The sequence below is a fragment of the Oryx dammah genome, unplaced genomic scaffold (assembly GCF_014754425.2).
Source record: "Oryx dammah isolate SB20612 unplaced genomic scaffold, SCBI_Odam_1.1 HiC_scaffold_7, whole genome shotgun sequence".
NCBI lineage: Eukaryota > Metazoa > Chordata > Mammalia > Artiodactyla > Bovidae > Oryx > Oryx dammah.
The window spans coordinates 15,081,516-15,096,847 of record NW_024070191.1 but is presented as its reverse complement, the minus strand read 5'-3'; the positions used below and the strand labels follow the sequence as shown (position 1 = coordinate 15,096,847).

Sequence of the window (15,332 nt, the reverse complement as noted above, 5' to 3'; positions counted from 1 at the left end):
AGTGTTCTGGCCTGGAGAATTCCATGAACTATACAGTCCATGGGGTCACAAAGAGTCGGACACGACTGAGTGACTTTCACTTTCACTTTTCCCAGTTAGAAAACAAATCTTTACAAAAAACAATAAAACTAACATCTCAAGCATAAAGGTGGCATATAAATGTGAAAGTGAAAGTGAATTCTCCATATACTCACGTTGTTGTAGAGTTCTTCAGAACCAGCAGTACAGTGAGTGTACTTTATTTAGGATTACATGAACCTACCCTGAGAATACAGAACTATCAAATAGTTCTGTATTCATATATACGTACAGTTAATATGAAATAGAAAATATTTAAACCAAATCTCCAAAATGTGACATCTCACATGCTTCCTAAATTTAGCAGACAAATGAGTGCTTCAGATACAGAAAGTATCTCAGCATGATCATTTCAACTCTCCCTTATATTTGAATACCAGAACTATAAAGGTTTTAAAAAGCTATTCATGTCAATTTCCAATAATTAGACCCTTTTTAAATTGCAAAATGAAAGTAAAACAAAATAATCATAAGGAGTAACTTATACACAGGATACTTTTTAAATGGTTATAATAATACAGTCTATGTGAATATATTATACCACGATCATCATCACTAATGATATAGGAATAGTTCAGTTCAGTGGATCAGCTGTGTCCAACTCTTTGCGACCCCATGGACTGCAGTGTGCCAGGCCTCCCTGTCCATCACCAACTCCCAGAGCTTGCTCAAACTGAAGAATCTAAGCTACTCCATTTTGTAAGGTTTCGGGAAAAGAGTCTTTGGAAATCCAAGAGCCTTTGGAAATCCCCTGACCTCACCCCACCACCTGCGAACCAATCGGAACCCTTGGCCAGCCCGGGAAATTCGAATCAAGCCCGGGAAATGGGAACCAATCAGCACCCATGGCCAGCCCGGGAAACAAGAACCAATCAGAACTCAACACCTAACCCTTCACCAGAAGGTGACCAATCAGACCGGGAGACTCCTGGTTTTCAATTTTTTCGCGCGAGAATACCCTATATAAGCAATGTAACCCAGAGCTCAGGGCTCCTCCCTGTAGCTGCTGCGTCGGTATTGGTGGGAGCCCCAGCTCGAGCTTGGTAATAAAAACTCTCTTGCTTTTGCATCCGATATCGGCTCCCTGGTGGTCACTGGAAGATTTCGCGACTTGGGCACAACAAAATTCTGGTCTATTGAGTCGGTGATGCCATCCAGCCATCTCATCCTCTGTCATCCCCTTCTCCTCCTGCCTTCAATCTTTCCCAGAATCAGGGTCTTTTCAAATGAGTCAGGTAGGAATAGTTAAGATTTTGTTAATCACTATAATTTTCAAGATCGGCAGGCAGAAAATCCCAGTGGAACCAAGTGAATCAGCCAGGGCCATCTCCTGAGTCTGTGACCAGGGTAAGACAAGATTTTGTTTCCACAAAGCCAATCTGCTAATTAACCTTTGGGAAGTAAGCCTTCCTGAAACACTTGTAAGCAAAAGAATTGTTTCTTCTAATGCCTCAGAAGTCCAAATATCAGGAAACATAAGTATTCATTAAAAGATTCATTTTATTATGTAATCAAAATGAAGAATAAATGTTTTTTGTCCTGAGTATATGGGATTCCCAGGTGGCACAGTAGTAAAGAATCCACCTGCCAAGTCAGGAGGTACAAGAGACACGGGTTTGCTCCCTGGGTTGGAAAGATCCCCTGGAGAAGGAAATGGCAACTCACTCCAGTATTCTTACCTGGGAAATCCCGTGGACTGAAGCGCCCAGCCATGAGGTCGAAAAGAGTCAGACACCCAACTCAGAAACTGAGCACACACACATGTATACTAATATGGAATTTAACATTTAATAAAATCAACACTGCAACAGGCACCACTAAAACAAAAAGTTTTCAGTTAAAAAATGGCTGTGATTAAACTTTTAAAAATATAGTTGTACATTTTACCCTTTCACAACTGAAATAGCATTGTACCCATTAAAAGTCATATTTTATTCTGAGTGCATCCAGAAAAAAAATAACAAATATATTTATCACAAACCCTCATATACCTCTAACTTTTCTTAAGAGTCATATTTTATTCTGAGTGCATCCAGAAAAAAATAATATATTTATCACAAACCCTCATATACCTCTAACTTTTCTTAAAAGTCATATTTTATTCTGAATGCATCCAGAAAAAAAAAAAGATATATTTATCACAAACCCTCATGTACCTCTAACTTTTCTTTAAATTGAGGACTATTTCAAAACTGTTTTCATAGGCCTCAGTAACCTGTGTGTTCATTAGTAAAAGATATTCTTATATGTTTATTTTGGGTCCGATTATGTCAATTGGTAATAAAAGGCCTGAAATAGGGAGACATATTTCCATAGAAGAGACATAGTGGTGATATTCTTACTTATGAATATGAATGAACAGATTTATGTTATTGTCAAGGAAAATGTAAATTTACTATGGAACTTTTTAAAATTAGGAAGTTACTCCTTTAATTTAGTCTTTAAATAAATTTAATGTACTGAATTTCTGGACCCAAGTGCTACTTTCAATTTATGATGAAAAGCATTTACCCGTTCTTTCTGAACCGGCCAGTTCAAGATGCAATGAGATTTAAACATCCCTCTTCGCAAACAGAGTGCATGGTTCAGTTTATAATCCGGAATCTCCTCAAGAAAGATCAATATAATGGAATCCAGATTTTGTTCAATAGCTTGCTGAACTGCATGGTGAACCTTGAATCTAAGTTAAAAACATTAAGTCATATATCAATACACAGTTTTTAACAGCCCTACACTCTAAAATCTAACATTCTCCTTGTAATTAACTTTAGTCTTGTCACTAAAACCCAAGTTATGTTTCTTCTTAATTTTATTTTTAAAATATTTTGAGTTGTGAGTAATAACGTTAGTAATATTTAAAAAGCTCGATTCAGGGGCTTTCCTGGTGGTTCAGGGGCTTCCTTAAGGACTAAGCTGGTAAAGAATCCGCCTGTAATATGGGACACCTGGGTTTGATCCCTGGGTTGGGAAGATTCCCTGGAGAAGGGAATGGCTACCCACTCCAGAATTCTGGCCTGGAGAATTCCATGGACTGTAGAGTCCATGGGGTCGCAAATGGTAGGATCTGAGTGACTATCACTTTCTTTCTGGTGGTTCAGAGGCTTCCCTGGTGGCTCAGTGGTAAAGACTCCACCTGCCAATGCAGTGGACATGGGTTTGATCCCTGGTGGGGGAACTAAAGAGTCAGACACACCTGAAGTGACTGAACAAGCATGCACGGGGGAGCTAGGATCCCCTGTGCTGCGGAGAAACTAGGCCCGCATGCCGACACACCTAGAGAGTCAATGGACCCCTTTAATGCATGGACAATCCTGAGTGCAACAACTAAAACTGGACACAGCCAAATCAATAAAATAAAAGCTCAGTTTAAAGATAAGAATACATTTCAAATGTCATAGTGTTCACCTACCTTTTGCATAATGGATCTTTCAATAGATTTTGTGTTATAACGAAAATAATTTTTCTGCTCCTTCTGATGCTGTTCACAATTGCTTCAAGTTCAAGGACACCTGCCTCAAAGTCCCTTTCTTCCAGACAAAATCTGAGAGTATGATCTTCTTCCTCCATTGGGGAGAAGTGCTTCCAGACCCAATCTCTATCTTTATAGGCATGAATTATATATGCTGCATATTCAAACTGCTCTGCTTTGTCTATTTCTTTGAAACCAAGAACTCGATGCACTGAAACATTCCAATAAAAAGATATCCTCCAGCCTTCAAAATGGATGAGCAGTACAATAAAGATAAAAATCAAAAGGATATTTGTGTTAATCATGAAAAGGAGTTCAAATGGGGCACTGTCTTTGCAGGGCGATACATCGAAAAGCATTACTGGGGAACCATGATATTGAGGCGGAGTGTTGCAGAGATAATGGTTCAACAGTTCAGAGATGTTGGTGTGGGTACTATTAATCCAATTAACAAACCAGGCAATGCTTTCACAGGTACAATCAAATGGATTAAAACGCATATCTAAATAACTCAGGTTCCTGAATGCTAGCCCAAAAACGGTCTTTTCAACAGATGTTATGAGGTTCTTTTGAAGGCTTAGTGACTTTAGTGACACTTGATTATCAAAGACAGATTGTGGAAGGATATTTAAATTATTCATTCCTAAATCAATACTCTTCAATTCACGTAAGTCCTTGAAGGCTTCCACTGGGATCTCATCAAAGCCATTAGACTCTAAGTTAAGGATGTGGAGGCGAGAAAGGCCCTTCAGAAACTGAACAGGGCCACCAGGGTTGGCATGCTTCCAGAGCCGAGCTAAGTTGTTATGCTGCAAATCCAGAATTTCTAGTCTCTCAAGACCCTTCAACAATTCATCATTTATGTTGGCTATGTTGTTGTTGCTTAGATCCAGAATGACCAGGTTCAGAAGAGGGTGAAAAGGCGAAGGGGAGCTATCCACATTTCTCAGGGCTACCCTTCGAAGCATCAGTCTTTGAAGGCTTGGAACTGAGGTGAAAGAGTTGGTGGTCAGCTCTAGGTATTTGTTGTAGGAAAGGTAGATTTCGACAATATTGTCTAGGCCTCTCCATTCCTGGCCTGTGAGTTCTTGCCCAATTTCATTAAGGCCGAGGTCAAGGACCTCCAGGTGCCCCAACCAAGAAAAAGCACCACTCTGAATTTTTGAGATTTTATTTTTGGTTAGGTTGAGCTGGAGCAGAGGAGAACTAGCAAGTGATAGAAATGTCTCATTTGTTAAAGTCCGCAAACTTGAGAAGGAGTTGGATAGATTTAAAATTTTCAGGCTCACCAATCCCGTGAAAGTATTTCTTTTTATGCTTGGAAAGTTGTTATCTTCCATATTGAGGTACTCCAAACATTTTAGCCACTGAAAGGAAAAATCGTCAATCTTGGGGAGCGAAGTCAGTGAAATGCTTTGTCTAGTAAAAGACCGTCTCAAGTTCAGGTGTCTCAAGCTGGAAAGCCCATAAAAAGAGCGAGAAGACAAATGCTCTAAGTTGTTATACTCCAGAGAGAGGTATTTGAGATTCGGAAGCCAAGCAAAGGAGTCATTACCCATCACACGTAAGGAGTTACTGGAAAGGTCCAGCGTGGTGAGATTCGTCTGTTTCAGTCCATCGAAGGTCGTGTGGCTGATTGTGTCCAATTGGTTGCTGCTCAGGGACAGATTCTCAATGCTTGTATTTGACAATTCCAAGCAGAGCTTCTCTGTGAGACTGGGGCTCAGCTTGGCATTGTTCAGAGAGAGGCCAGATAATTTTCCAATGGCATGAAAACACCCAGGAGAGAACTAAGAGTGGGATGGAAGAAGAGGTTAATAGTCAAAACACAGTAGAGTCTGTATGACCCTTGGAAAACAGGTACAGTTTTTACTCAATTTCCTTTGCTCTCTCACCACCTCCTCCGGGTTTTCTCTCCATCCCTCTCTCTCTCAGCTTCTTCCTCTGTGCCTGGGTCACCCGCCTTCTGCTCCAGCCTGTACTTCCCTGGTCACTGGCCACTGCTTAGCACCCACATCTTGGCCTCCATGCCGCTTCTTCAGAGGCTCTTCCCTGATCTCCCAGACTAGGTTAAGTGGCATCCCTGGTGGTTCAGACAGTAAAGAATCTGCCTGCAATGTGAGAGACCTAGGTTTGATCCCTGGGTGGGGAAGATCCCCTGGAGAAGAGAATGGCAACCCACTCCAGTATTCCTGGAGAATCCCATGGACAGAGGAGCCTGGCAGGCTACAGTCCAAGGGTTTACAAATAGCTGGTCACGACTGAGTGGCTAACACACACACTTAGTACTTTTACTTCACCACACTGAGTATAACTGTAATTAGTAAACTCTGCAAAGTAAGCTTTGAGGCAGATGCTGTTTCTGTGTTGGTGATCCCTGCTCTCAGTGAACACTCTGGAATGAATGAGTGGACTTTATTACCACCCATTGACCAAAGTGTTCACTGACATGCACTTTCCCTTCTGTGACTCTGAGCTCCAGTGATACTCTGTTTTTCCACCAAGGTTTCTCCTGACTATTTCATTATCCTGTTTCCATCTGCCTTCTGCTCTGCCCCCCAAGTCCCTCACCGGAAGCCTTGGCTGCCCTGGGACTCAGTGCTGGAACAAAAAAAAGAGGGCGGAAAGCAGGAGAGAAGGAATCCAGAGAGGATAGATCAAGTCTACCAGGAGAGCAAAGAGGCTCTGGTTTCTAACGTGTCATTGCTGTGACCTTAGGGCTAATGGAAGAAATAACAAATACGTGGAAGAAAGTGTGCTTTATCATAAGTGAGTCAAAATACAAAACAGGAAAATGATTAGATTCAGTTCAGTCGCTCAGTCGTGTCCGACTCTTTGCAACCCCAGCACAAAGAACCGCAGCACGCCAGACCTCCCTGTCCATCACCAACTCCCGGAGTCCACCCAAACCCATGTCCATGAGTCAGTGATGCCATCCAACCATCTCATCCTCTGTCGTCCCCCTCTCCTCCTGCCCTCAATCTTTCCCAGCATCAGGGTCTTTAATTAATTAAGGGCCAGATTAATTAAGGTAAATCTATATGATAGGATTATTTTGCTGTCACTAAAATTAAGTTTTTGAATGACTCTTAATGACATGGAGGATACTCATGACATGATATTAATTTTAAAAGGCAGGATGCACCGTCATTGTCAGAGAAGCAAGATAGCACAGCTGGGAAGAGTACATGCCCTGGTCTAACACTTCTAGAAACCCAGCTCAGTCACCAGCCCATCACCTGAGATTCTGGGTAAGTTCCTTAACTTTACCTCATCTCAATTTACTCTTTTTTTTTTTTTAAAGTTATTGATTTATTTGGCTGTGCCAGGACTTAGTTCTGGCATGCAAACTCTTAATTGCATCATGTGGAATCTAGTTCCTTGACTAAAGATTGAATCTGGACCTCTTGCATTGAGAGAGGTGCATCTTAGCCACTGGATCACTGGGGGAAGTCCCTCAATTTACTCCTGTGTAATACCATGATAAGCATGTTAGTTACAGAACTGTATAAAATTAGGCTGTATTCCCTTGCCAATCACCTGAAACTATCACAACATTGTTAATCGGCTATATCCCAATACAAAATAAAGTTAATAAAAAAAGAACTTGTCACAATGCCTGACACATAAGTACTGTATGAATTTCAGTTGCTGTTGTTATTTCTTTTATTACGTGGAGAAAAGCTGGATACAAACATATGCAAATTCTAACACTGGTTGCCTTGGATCATGGGGTTTTGGATGATTTTTTTTTCCTCATTACTTAACATATTTTACACTTATTTATTTATATATTTCTACAATAAATGTTCTAAACCAAAAAATGCTGTTCAAAACGAACACAAATAGCTTGCGTAAGATATTTAATTATTATCTCAGGATAATTTCATTCACAGTCTCTTTTTTTATCTGAAAATCAACATAGCTTTAAAAAGTTTGATTTTGCTTAGAATTCCCGATACTCTTCTTCTTGGCTTGTAAAGAAATAAAATACAGACATACCTGTATGCAAAAATAATTAGCAAATTGATGGTCATAGACCACCCCCCCAAAAAAGGTTAGGTTTACTCCTTTATAGGAAGATGTTTGTAAAAATATAATGCAAGTTATCATTTATCGAGACTTCCTACATGCCAGAAACTGTGCTAAATTCTTCCCCACACAACCCTTTGGGGAAGTGTAATTACTATATCCATTTCAGATCTAGGGAACTGAAGCAGATGGAACTTGAATCATTTGCCTGATTACATAATTGTTAGCAAATAAAGCCCAGACAGGGAGTCAGCTAACCCAACTCTAAAATCTGTGCTCTTAACCATCATACTATTATTAACTTTTCCAGGACTTCTGTACAATAGGTAGCATTATTTCCACTTTACAGGCAAGGAAACTAGACCGAGAAAAGTATGTAAGTTCCTCAAGGCCAAAGTTCTGGTCTGTAGTGGACCCTCCATTTCTTTTTGACAGCACAGCCCCAGATTCTGGATTCTAATAGCTATCAAACTCACTTTCTCATGAGGCTGACGTCAATGGCCCAAAGCAGTATGTGTGAAGGATTTCTGGAAAACGTGACAAAGGTTATCATCCCTTTCTCATCTCTAGCTTTAGATTCTCATCCATATGAGACAATTAGGGTCTGCCCACACTGAAAAGTACAACACAAGAATTTTTACCTTACCTCTTTGATTTGATTTGATGACAACTCTAATCTTTTTAAAGAAGAATTGCCAAGGAAATCAAGTTCTTCTGGTGTTAGTGAAGAAATTTTGTTATTTGATAATAGAAGCTCTTGGAGGTTCTCCAGTTGGAGCTGAGTTCCTAATTTCGTAGATGATAAGCCATTATGAGAGAGGTCTAATTTGATTAAATTCTGAGGAGAAAAAAAATATGTATGTAAGTTATAGTCTTGGCATCAAAAATGGTTCTTCTAAATGTACATGAATCTTAGAAATAACTGGCCAGCAAAATAGCACATCTCAATTATTCTCTAGAAAACTGACTGTAGGCGTAGTAAGAAATCCTGATTGTTACTGAAAACACCATTGCTACAAAGATGAATTTCTTAATTCAAAGAATTTACTTCTCTTCCAAAATATAAGGACAAGTTTTATTTGTCATGGTGTAAAGAATATTCATAATAAGCATTTTACTTATTTATAAGAAGCTTTCATTTATGATGTAGGAAATATTCATGTGGCTTATCAAACATATAGTCATGCATTAGTCTTGAATCTAAACAACAGGAAAAAATTTGAAGAAACAGCATGTTAAGAGGCATGAAGAGAATGTTACTGGCCATGAAATTTTAAAAGGATTTTTATATTGAGAAATATTGGTGGTTGTATAAATTTTGCATCCTGACTAGTAGTACAGAATACTAATTTTTATTTGTTTTGTCTGTGCTTTGGGATGTTTTACCATTTCATGCTACTTTTGAATATGTAAACTTCCACTCAGGTAAAACATAAGGAAAAGCTGATACATGTTAGGGCAAAGTCTTATGTAATGTCTATTAATAGCATAAGCCATCAATTTATGTTTTAAAAATAAAAATAACATCTTGCCAGCAATTAACCAGATTTTGAGGTCTTTGGGTCCAAAGACATTTCACCCACATCAACATCAGACACAACAAGAAAGCATTTCAAATCCCCAGCTATCCAATGAATCATTTTATAAATATGTCTAAGCGTATTAAACGTGTTCATTATTCTTGGTATCTAAGGCCAAGGGATGTTCAGTTTTTTTGTTAGCCCACAAAATGAAGGAAACAAAGAGTTCTGAAACTAACCTTGATATAAAAAAGCACTTAATAATTGCCTCAGATTTAGCATATATTTTGCATGGGTTTGCAATTCAAGCAAAGTGCTGACAAGAAAAAGATGGTAGCCATTGGAAAAGCAATACTGTAGAAGATTTCATAAATCAAAAGGAGATAATTTTTAGTTGAACAATTTGCTTTATAATGCATCAATTTGTTAATTTTATTTAAATCAGATTTTCGACTCTACTCTTTTTTCATCCCTGCAGGTACTAAATCAGCAGTACTGAGAGTTTATTTGCCTTTCATCATGGGATATTCTGATTCGTCTCTGGTCTCCACGTCTTGTATCTAAGTTCTGTCTCAAGCGGAAGGATGAGAGTTCTTTATAATTAAGATTGAAACTGACTTAAGACAGTATTTGCTTTTTTTGAAAATATTTCCAATCATAATGGCCATATTTGAGTGTGGGGTACCCCTCTTACCATTTACGTAGGTCAGACTTCTCATTCTTCACCTTGATAGCTACGAAGTCTAATGATGCATAAATGACTTGAAAACAATATTTGATAATATATATTTCATTTCTTACATGAAAATGTTCATTTCCTTCTTACCTTCAGGTTTTTAAAGGGATCATTTTGAATTTTTTGGATTGAGTTGGACATTAGATGGAGTTCAGTCAAATTCATGCAGAAGATAAAGGTTTTATCAGAAAGCTGAGATATCTCATTGTGTTGGAGGTTCAAAATTTCCAACCAAGGGAGACTTTGACACAGTTCTGGATCCAGCTTTGAGATGGAGTTAAATCCCCCATCCAAGATAGTAAGTTGGCTATATCTTGTAAAATTGGCAGCTGGCAATCTTCTGAGTTGATTATGGGTAAGATTCAACACAGTTATGTTTGTTGGAAGGTCATCAGGTATTTGAGTCAACTTCAGATGACTGCAATCGGCTGCTTCATGTCTAACAGTACATTTGTTGGCCGAAGATGTACACAGTATCCAACAGGTCAACAGTCCCGAAAAGAAGTAGATATGATAAGGCAAAGGCCTGCTCATGATTTTGCCTTATAAAGAAAAGCATAGAAATAATGGACAGCATTAATAACATATGTTTTCATATTCATTGGTTTATTCCTTGCAATAATATGCAACCAAATGTGACTATGTGTCTTCTTGATACTCATAACATTTATGATAAACAAGTATGTTTTAACAAGTAATACATCAAGTGGACTGAATCAGCACAAAAAAGTCACAAATGGAACCCACAGGCTCTCCCCTTCCCCTGGTGACTCAGTGGTAAAGAACCTGCCTGCAATGTGAGAGACCTGGGTTTGATACCTAGGTTGGGAAGATCTCCTGGAGGAGGGCATGGCAACCCACTCCAGTATTCTTGCCTGGAGAATCCCATGGACAGAGGAGCCTGGCGGGATACAGTCTATGGGGTCACAAGGAGTCGGACACAACTGAGCGACTACGCACAGCACACAGCATAGTCGCAACCTTCCAAGGTAAATCTCTTAACAGCTTCTACTTTTAATTCTCATGGTCACTTACACAAACCTGAATGATATGCTTATGTTTCTGTTTCTTTATTTCCAGACTTTAGTAGTTTCTTCCCACCCTCCCCAAAATAGGGAACTTTATTATACATTTTCCTCATCCTCTTCACATTTCTCATTAGTTATTTTTTATTTCATTTAATCTATTGTTATATTTCTCACTTTAAAACCTATTCCTAAAACTCTTCTCCTAGTACCGTAAGGGTAGGACCTCTATTTACCAGTTCATAGGCACAGCCCCCAAAATACACTCCCCTCCTTGTCTAGGTGATATTTACCGCTTCCAGAAGGGCAACAGCTAGAGATCAGAATTACTGAGAAGGATTAAGCCATTTATAAAACATGTAAGGACAGAAAAACATTCCCAGATCTGAAGATAACACTTCATCTGCTAGAAAAGACTCCCCAAATGCCAGGCAGGGTGAGTGAAAAAGGAAAAATACAGATACTCTTATGAAACTTTAGAATTGTGATCACTCACCAAAAACATCCTAAAACTCTCTAAGGAGAACGTATGATCCATTACTTCCACAGGAAAGAGATCCTGATTACTACAAAGCTTTTCACCAGCAACTTAAGTCATTAGAAAACAATAGTGATAAGCTTTCAAAACATTCACAGGGAATAATTTTGAACCTCAAATTTCATGTCAGGCTGAACAATTAAAGATAAGGGGAAAAAGCATTTTGAGATACCCACAGACTCAGTAAGTTTATAACTAAGCAACCTCCATAAAGGACTTTAATTCTAGAATGTACTTCAGTAAAACAAAAACACAGCAAGAGAATGAGATGAGAGTGAAGAGCTGATGTTTCATGAGATGTAATGGAAACAAAGAAAGGCTGAAAGAGATAAAAAGTAGATTCACTGAGCCTTGCAATTTTGGAAACCTAGGATTATACATTTCTTTTTCCAAGTGAAAGACAACAATGTTTGGGACATGGCATCCGGAGCCAGGCTGCTTAATCCTTATTTATAGTTTGGCTTGTACAGTTTGGTTTGTAAATTCACATTTCCCCCTAAATTTATGCAGACACACACTAACATGTAATCCTACTTGAAAATTTGGAGACAACTTCCCCATACCAGTACTTCTTAAGGCTGACCATCCCACATTTACTCATTTCTGACCTTTCTACACTTCTGGACATTATTCCATGTCTCATCGTCTTCCATTTTCCTTTTTAGGCCAAAGAAAGCTGCTCACTCCTAGGAAAGCCTGGATGTTTTCTCATAGTCAGATTCACTACAGAATGTCAGCCCCTATCTCCTCTCCAGCTAACAAAACTGAGAAAAGGAGATAAGTTCTTTAAAGCTCAGAGGGCTTTGTCCCTTTAAGAAAAGATGTGATTTTTTTGTTTGTTTTAAGAAGGCAGTTGCAGAATGATTTCTATCACCTCCTCAGCGTGCTTTCCCACTACAGAACATCACAAAGAAAAAGAATACCACACAAAATGTTTCATCATGTTAATTAGAAATTGCTGATGTCACTTGGCCTCTGTGTTACCATACACTTCTCCCCACTCCTTCACCCTCTCCCCTGTCCTCTGTTCTCCTTGTTGAATGATTCTGACTCCATTTCAAGCACCAGATCAAATAAAGACCAAGGAATGTTAAAACCAGTGTGATTCTAGCTTTACCCAACATGAGAGCTCCTATCCCAATAAGAATGTAAAAAATATACCTTCACTTACTGTGACAACAGCTGACCATTTCCTTTTTCATTAGTCCAAATCCAGTTCGTTTTCATCCGGGAAATGTGCCGCAATTTTGAAAGTGAAACTAAAGTTAAAAAAAAAAAAAAAAAAGACAGCTTTTCTACTTGGTACATTCAAAAGAAAAACATCACAGTCTCAGAAGTGTTTTGTATTGCTTCTTTAAAATGTCTTCTTTTTCCTTACAGTCCCTTCGGTTTTATTAAAAGGGTCACAGACACAGTGACAGAGAATGTTGAAAGAATTAAGACTTCACCCTTTGATATGAGCAGAGCTAATACTCCAGAGGTTGATGAATATCTGACTGAGTGAATTCCTCTATTTTTTTTTTTTTTTTTCAAACTGAAGTCTGATGCATGGCTGTCAGAAATCTAGTAGAATGTGATTAGAGGAACAGAAAAAACCCTCAGTCCCTAATTAAAGCTAAGTACTTTCACTTCTCTTATCTCACTTTATCTTTTCAGCAACCTTGTAAGGCAAATAATGTAGAAATTAATCTTTTGATCAAAGAGACCAAGTTTCACAGTAGAGGAAAAGCTGGCTTTGGCAAAGCCACGAGCCGGTCCTAACTCATTTTGTTCCACTTTACATGGTCAGACTCTGTTAGGGAACAAATAGACACATCCAGAGAAAATTCAGATTCACTATTTAGTTATCAATTAGCTTACTGACTTCACCTAGTGTAAGGAATATGCTTGTCAAAAAAAATACATTTTTTCATTGTTAATGTAACATGATATGATTTTTTTTTTAAATTACTCAATTTTTTTTTAGAGTTGGGAGGTAAGTTTGCTTGGGGGTAAAATGAGAAATGCAGCCCGGGAGATAGCATTTTAGATAGCTCTGAGAAACTATTCAGAGGAGGCAAGAGGAGGAACTAGGATATATCAGAGTTTTCCAACCAAGTGCAGGTAGTCAGGAGTATCAATTCAATCACTAATTAAAGAAACCAGGCTTCCTGGTTTCTCAGGACTTCCCTGCTGGCTCAGATGGTAGTTTATGCAGGTAACTGTCCTGAGTAAACAATTCATCCACTACATCTACGCATTGGGATGTGCAGTAAAACATTCCCAGTATTCAGAAGGTTTCTCCTCTGTGAGCCCCCGAGGGCAGGACAGGATGTGTTTGTGTGTGACTCTCCGGTCACTCTTCCATGGTAGGTTACCACTGCCGGCTCCAATAGACCAGGCTGCCCTTCAGTATTCAGACCTTTGAGTGTTCTCCATATTGACCCTGGATTTGACCACGTGACTAGCTTTGGCCAACAGGAGTAGGCAGCTAGCCAAGAATGGATAAGTATTGACACATGAAGACTTTCCCACTTCCTTTCAGAACCCAGTGGCCATGCGGCGAGAAGACCAGCCTAGCCTTGTGCAAGGCAACAGGGAGGAGAACCGAGGGTCTGGCCGGTATCTCCAACAGAGCAACCAGAAGATAGCCATTGAGTATGCCACATTGGGAGCAGATCTTCCAATCCCAGTTGAGTGACTCCAGCTGATGCCCCAGTGGGCAGAGACGAGTTGTCCCCACAAGCGCTGCCCCAACAATTCCAGAAGAACAAACATAAATAACGTGATGTACTAAATCAAAAAAATTTGAAGTGATATGTTAGACATCATTACATAGAATTCATTCCTTCCATAATCCAACACACCCATCTCTTATGCCTTATAACTTCTTGTACATATCAGGCTTTCTATAATGTTGGCTGAACTAATGAATGGCTCCCCAAAATAATTTTTATGGTGATCTCATAATGCAATTATCAGTTTAGGCATAATACCAGTTCCCATCGAGATATGAATAGTCCTCAGTTCATGCTGGCTTCTAAAAACAACACAGGTTAATTTCTCTCCAGTGTATGTTTCTTAATTATGCATTAACTTATTTATCTATTATGGCGGTAGGTGCTACAGTGAAAAACTGTATTTTCCCTTTTTTTAAGGGAATTAAAACTGTGATATATGTCCATACGTGGACTTGAAACAAGCAAAACAAAACAAAAAAAAGACTCACAGATACAGTGAACAAACTGGTGGTTACCAGAGCGGGTGGGCGGGAGAACAGATGAGGCACAAACTTCCAGCTACAGAATAAGTAAGTCACCAGTCTGTAATGGATAGGGAATAGAGTCAATAATCTGAGAACAAGGTTGCATAGTGACAGATTATAACTTGACTTATTGTGATCAAAATGCATAAAGACACTGAATCACTATGTTGTATACCTGAAATTAATATAATATTGTATGTTAATGATGATTGCAAAACGAAAAACTTCCCATCAGTTTATTATGTGATCACTGTATTATGAACCTAGATAAACAGTTATATTTCCCTCAAAGCATCAGATGACAGTCAATTTGAACTATGCTCACTGGTCTCCTTTCACAACCACTGTTCAGAAAGGACATTAATCCTGCTCTGAGTTGTCTGAAATTCCAGAAGCCATTGCTTTTTCTTTGTGAATTCTTTCTCTAAAGTACAGACGTATACGGCTTCCCTGGTGGGCCAGTGGTTAAGAGTTACCTTGCAATGCAGGGCACATGGGTTCAATCCCTGGTCCAGGAAGATCCCACATGCCGTGGGGCAACTAAGCCTGTGCACCACAACTCCTGAGTCTAGAGCCTGTGCCCCGCAACAAGAAAAGCCATCACAGTAAGAAGCACAAGCACTGCGACTAGAGAGTAGCCCCAACTCACTGCAACTGGAGAAAGCCTGAGTGCAGCAGTGAAGACCCTGA

General features: G+C 39.2%; 1 protein-coding gene across 3 annotated transcripts; it reads right to left on the bottom strand.

The window, feature by feature from the left end:
- Positions 1 to 1,560: 1,560 nt before the first annotated feature.
- On the bottom strand, positions 1,561 to 12,959 carry TLR3 (toll like receptor 3). Of its 3 annotated transcripts, XR_005721492.1 has the most exons (6): positions 12,570 to 12,959; positions 9,926 to 10,377; positions 8,226 to 8,417; positions 3,488 to 5,337; positions 2,235 to 2,758; positions 1,909 to 2,069 (listed from the first exon to the last, which is right to left on the bottom strand). XR_005721492.1 is itself a non-coding variant. In XM_040243092.1 (5 exons), the coding sequence occupies exons 1-5, from the start codon at positions 12,598 to 12,600 to the stop codon at positions 2,530 to 2,532; spliced, it is 2,754 nt and encodes a 917-aa protein (XP_040099026.1). In that variant the 5' UTR covers positions 12,601 to 12,959; the 3' UTR covers positions 1,561 to 2,529. The 3 variants fall into 3 exon arrangements, 2 of the variants coding, with proteins under 2 accessions (XP_040099026.1, XP_040099027.1); XM_040243092.1 differs by having other exon boundaries at positions 1,561 to 2,758; XM_040243093.1 differs by having other exon boundaries at positions 1,909 to 2,758; positions 12,560 to 12,856.
- Positions 12,960 to 15,332: the final 2,373 nt, after the last annotated feature.

Coding starts and splice junctions, on each gene's coding strand:
- TLR3 (XM_040243092.1), bottom strand. CDS start 12,600: ATGAAAAAGGAAATGGTCAGCTGTTGTCACA. Junction 8,418..9,925: donor ATCCCTTTAAAAACCTGAAG/GTAAGAAGGAAA, acceptor TTTTCTCCTCAG/AATTTAATCAAATTAGACCT. Junction 5,338..8,225: donor CATCAAATCAAATCAAAGAG/GTAAGGTAAAAA, acceptor TCCCACTCTTAG/TTCTCTCCTGGGTGTTTTCA.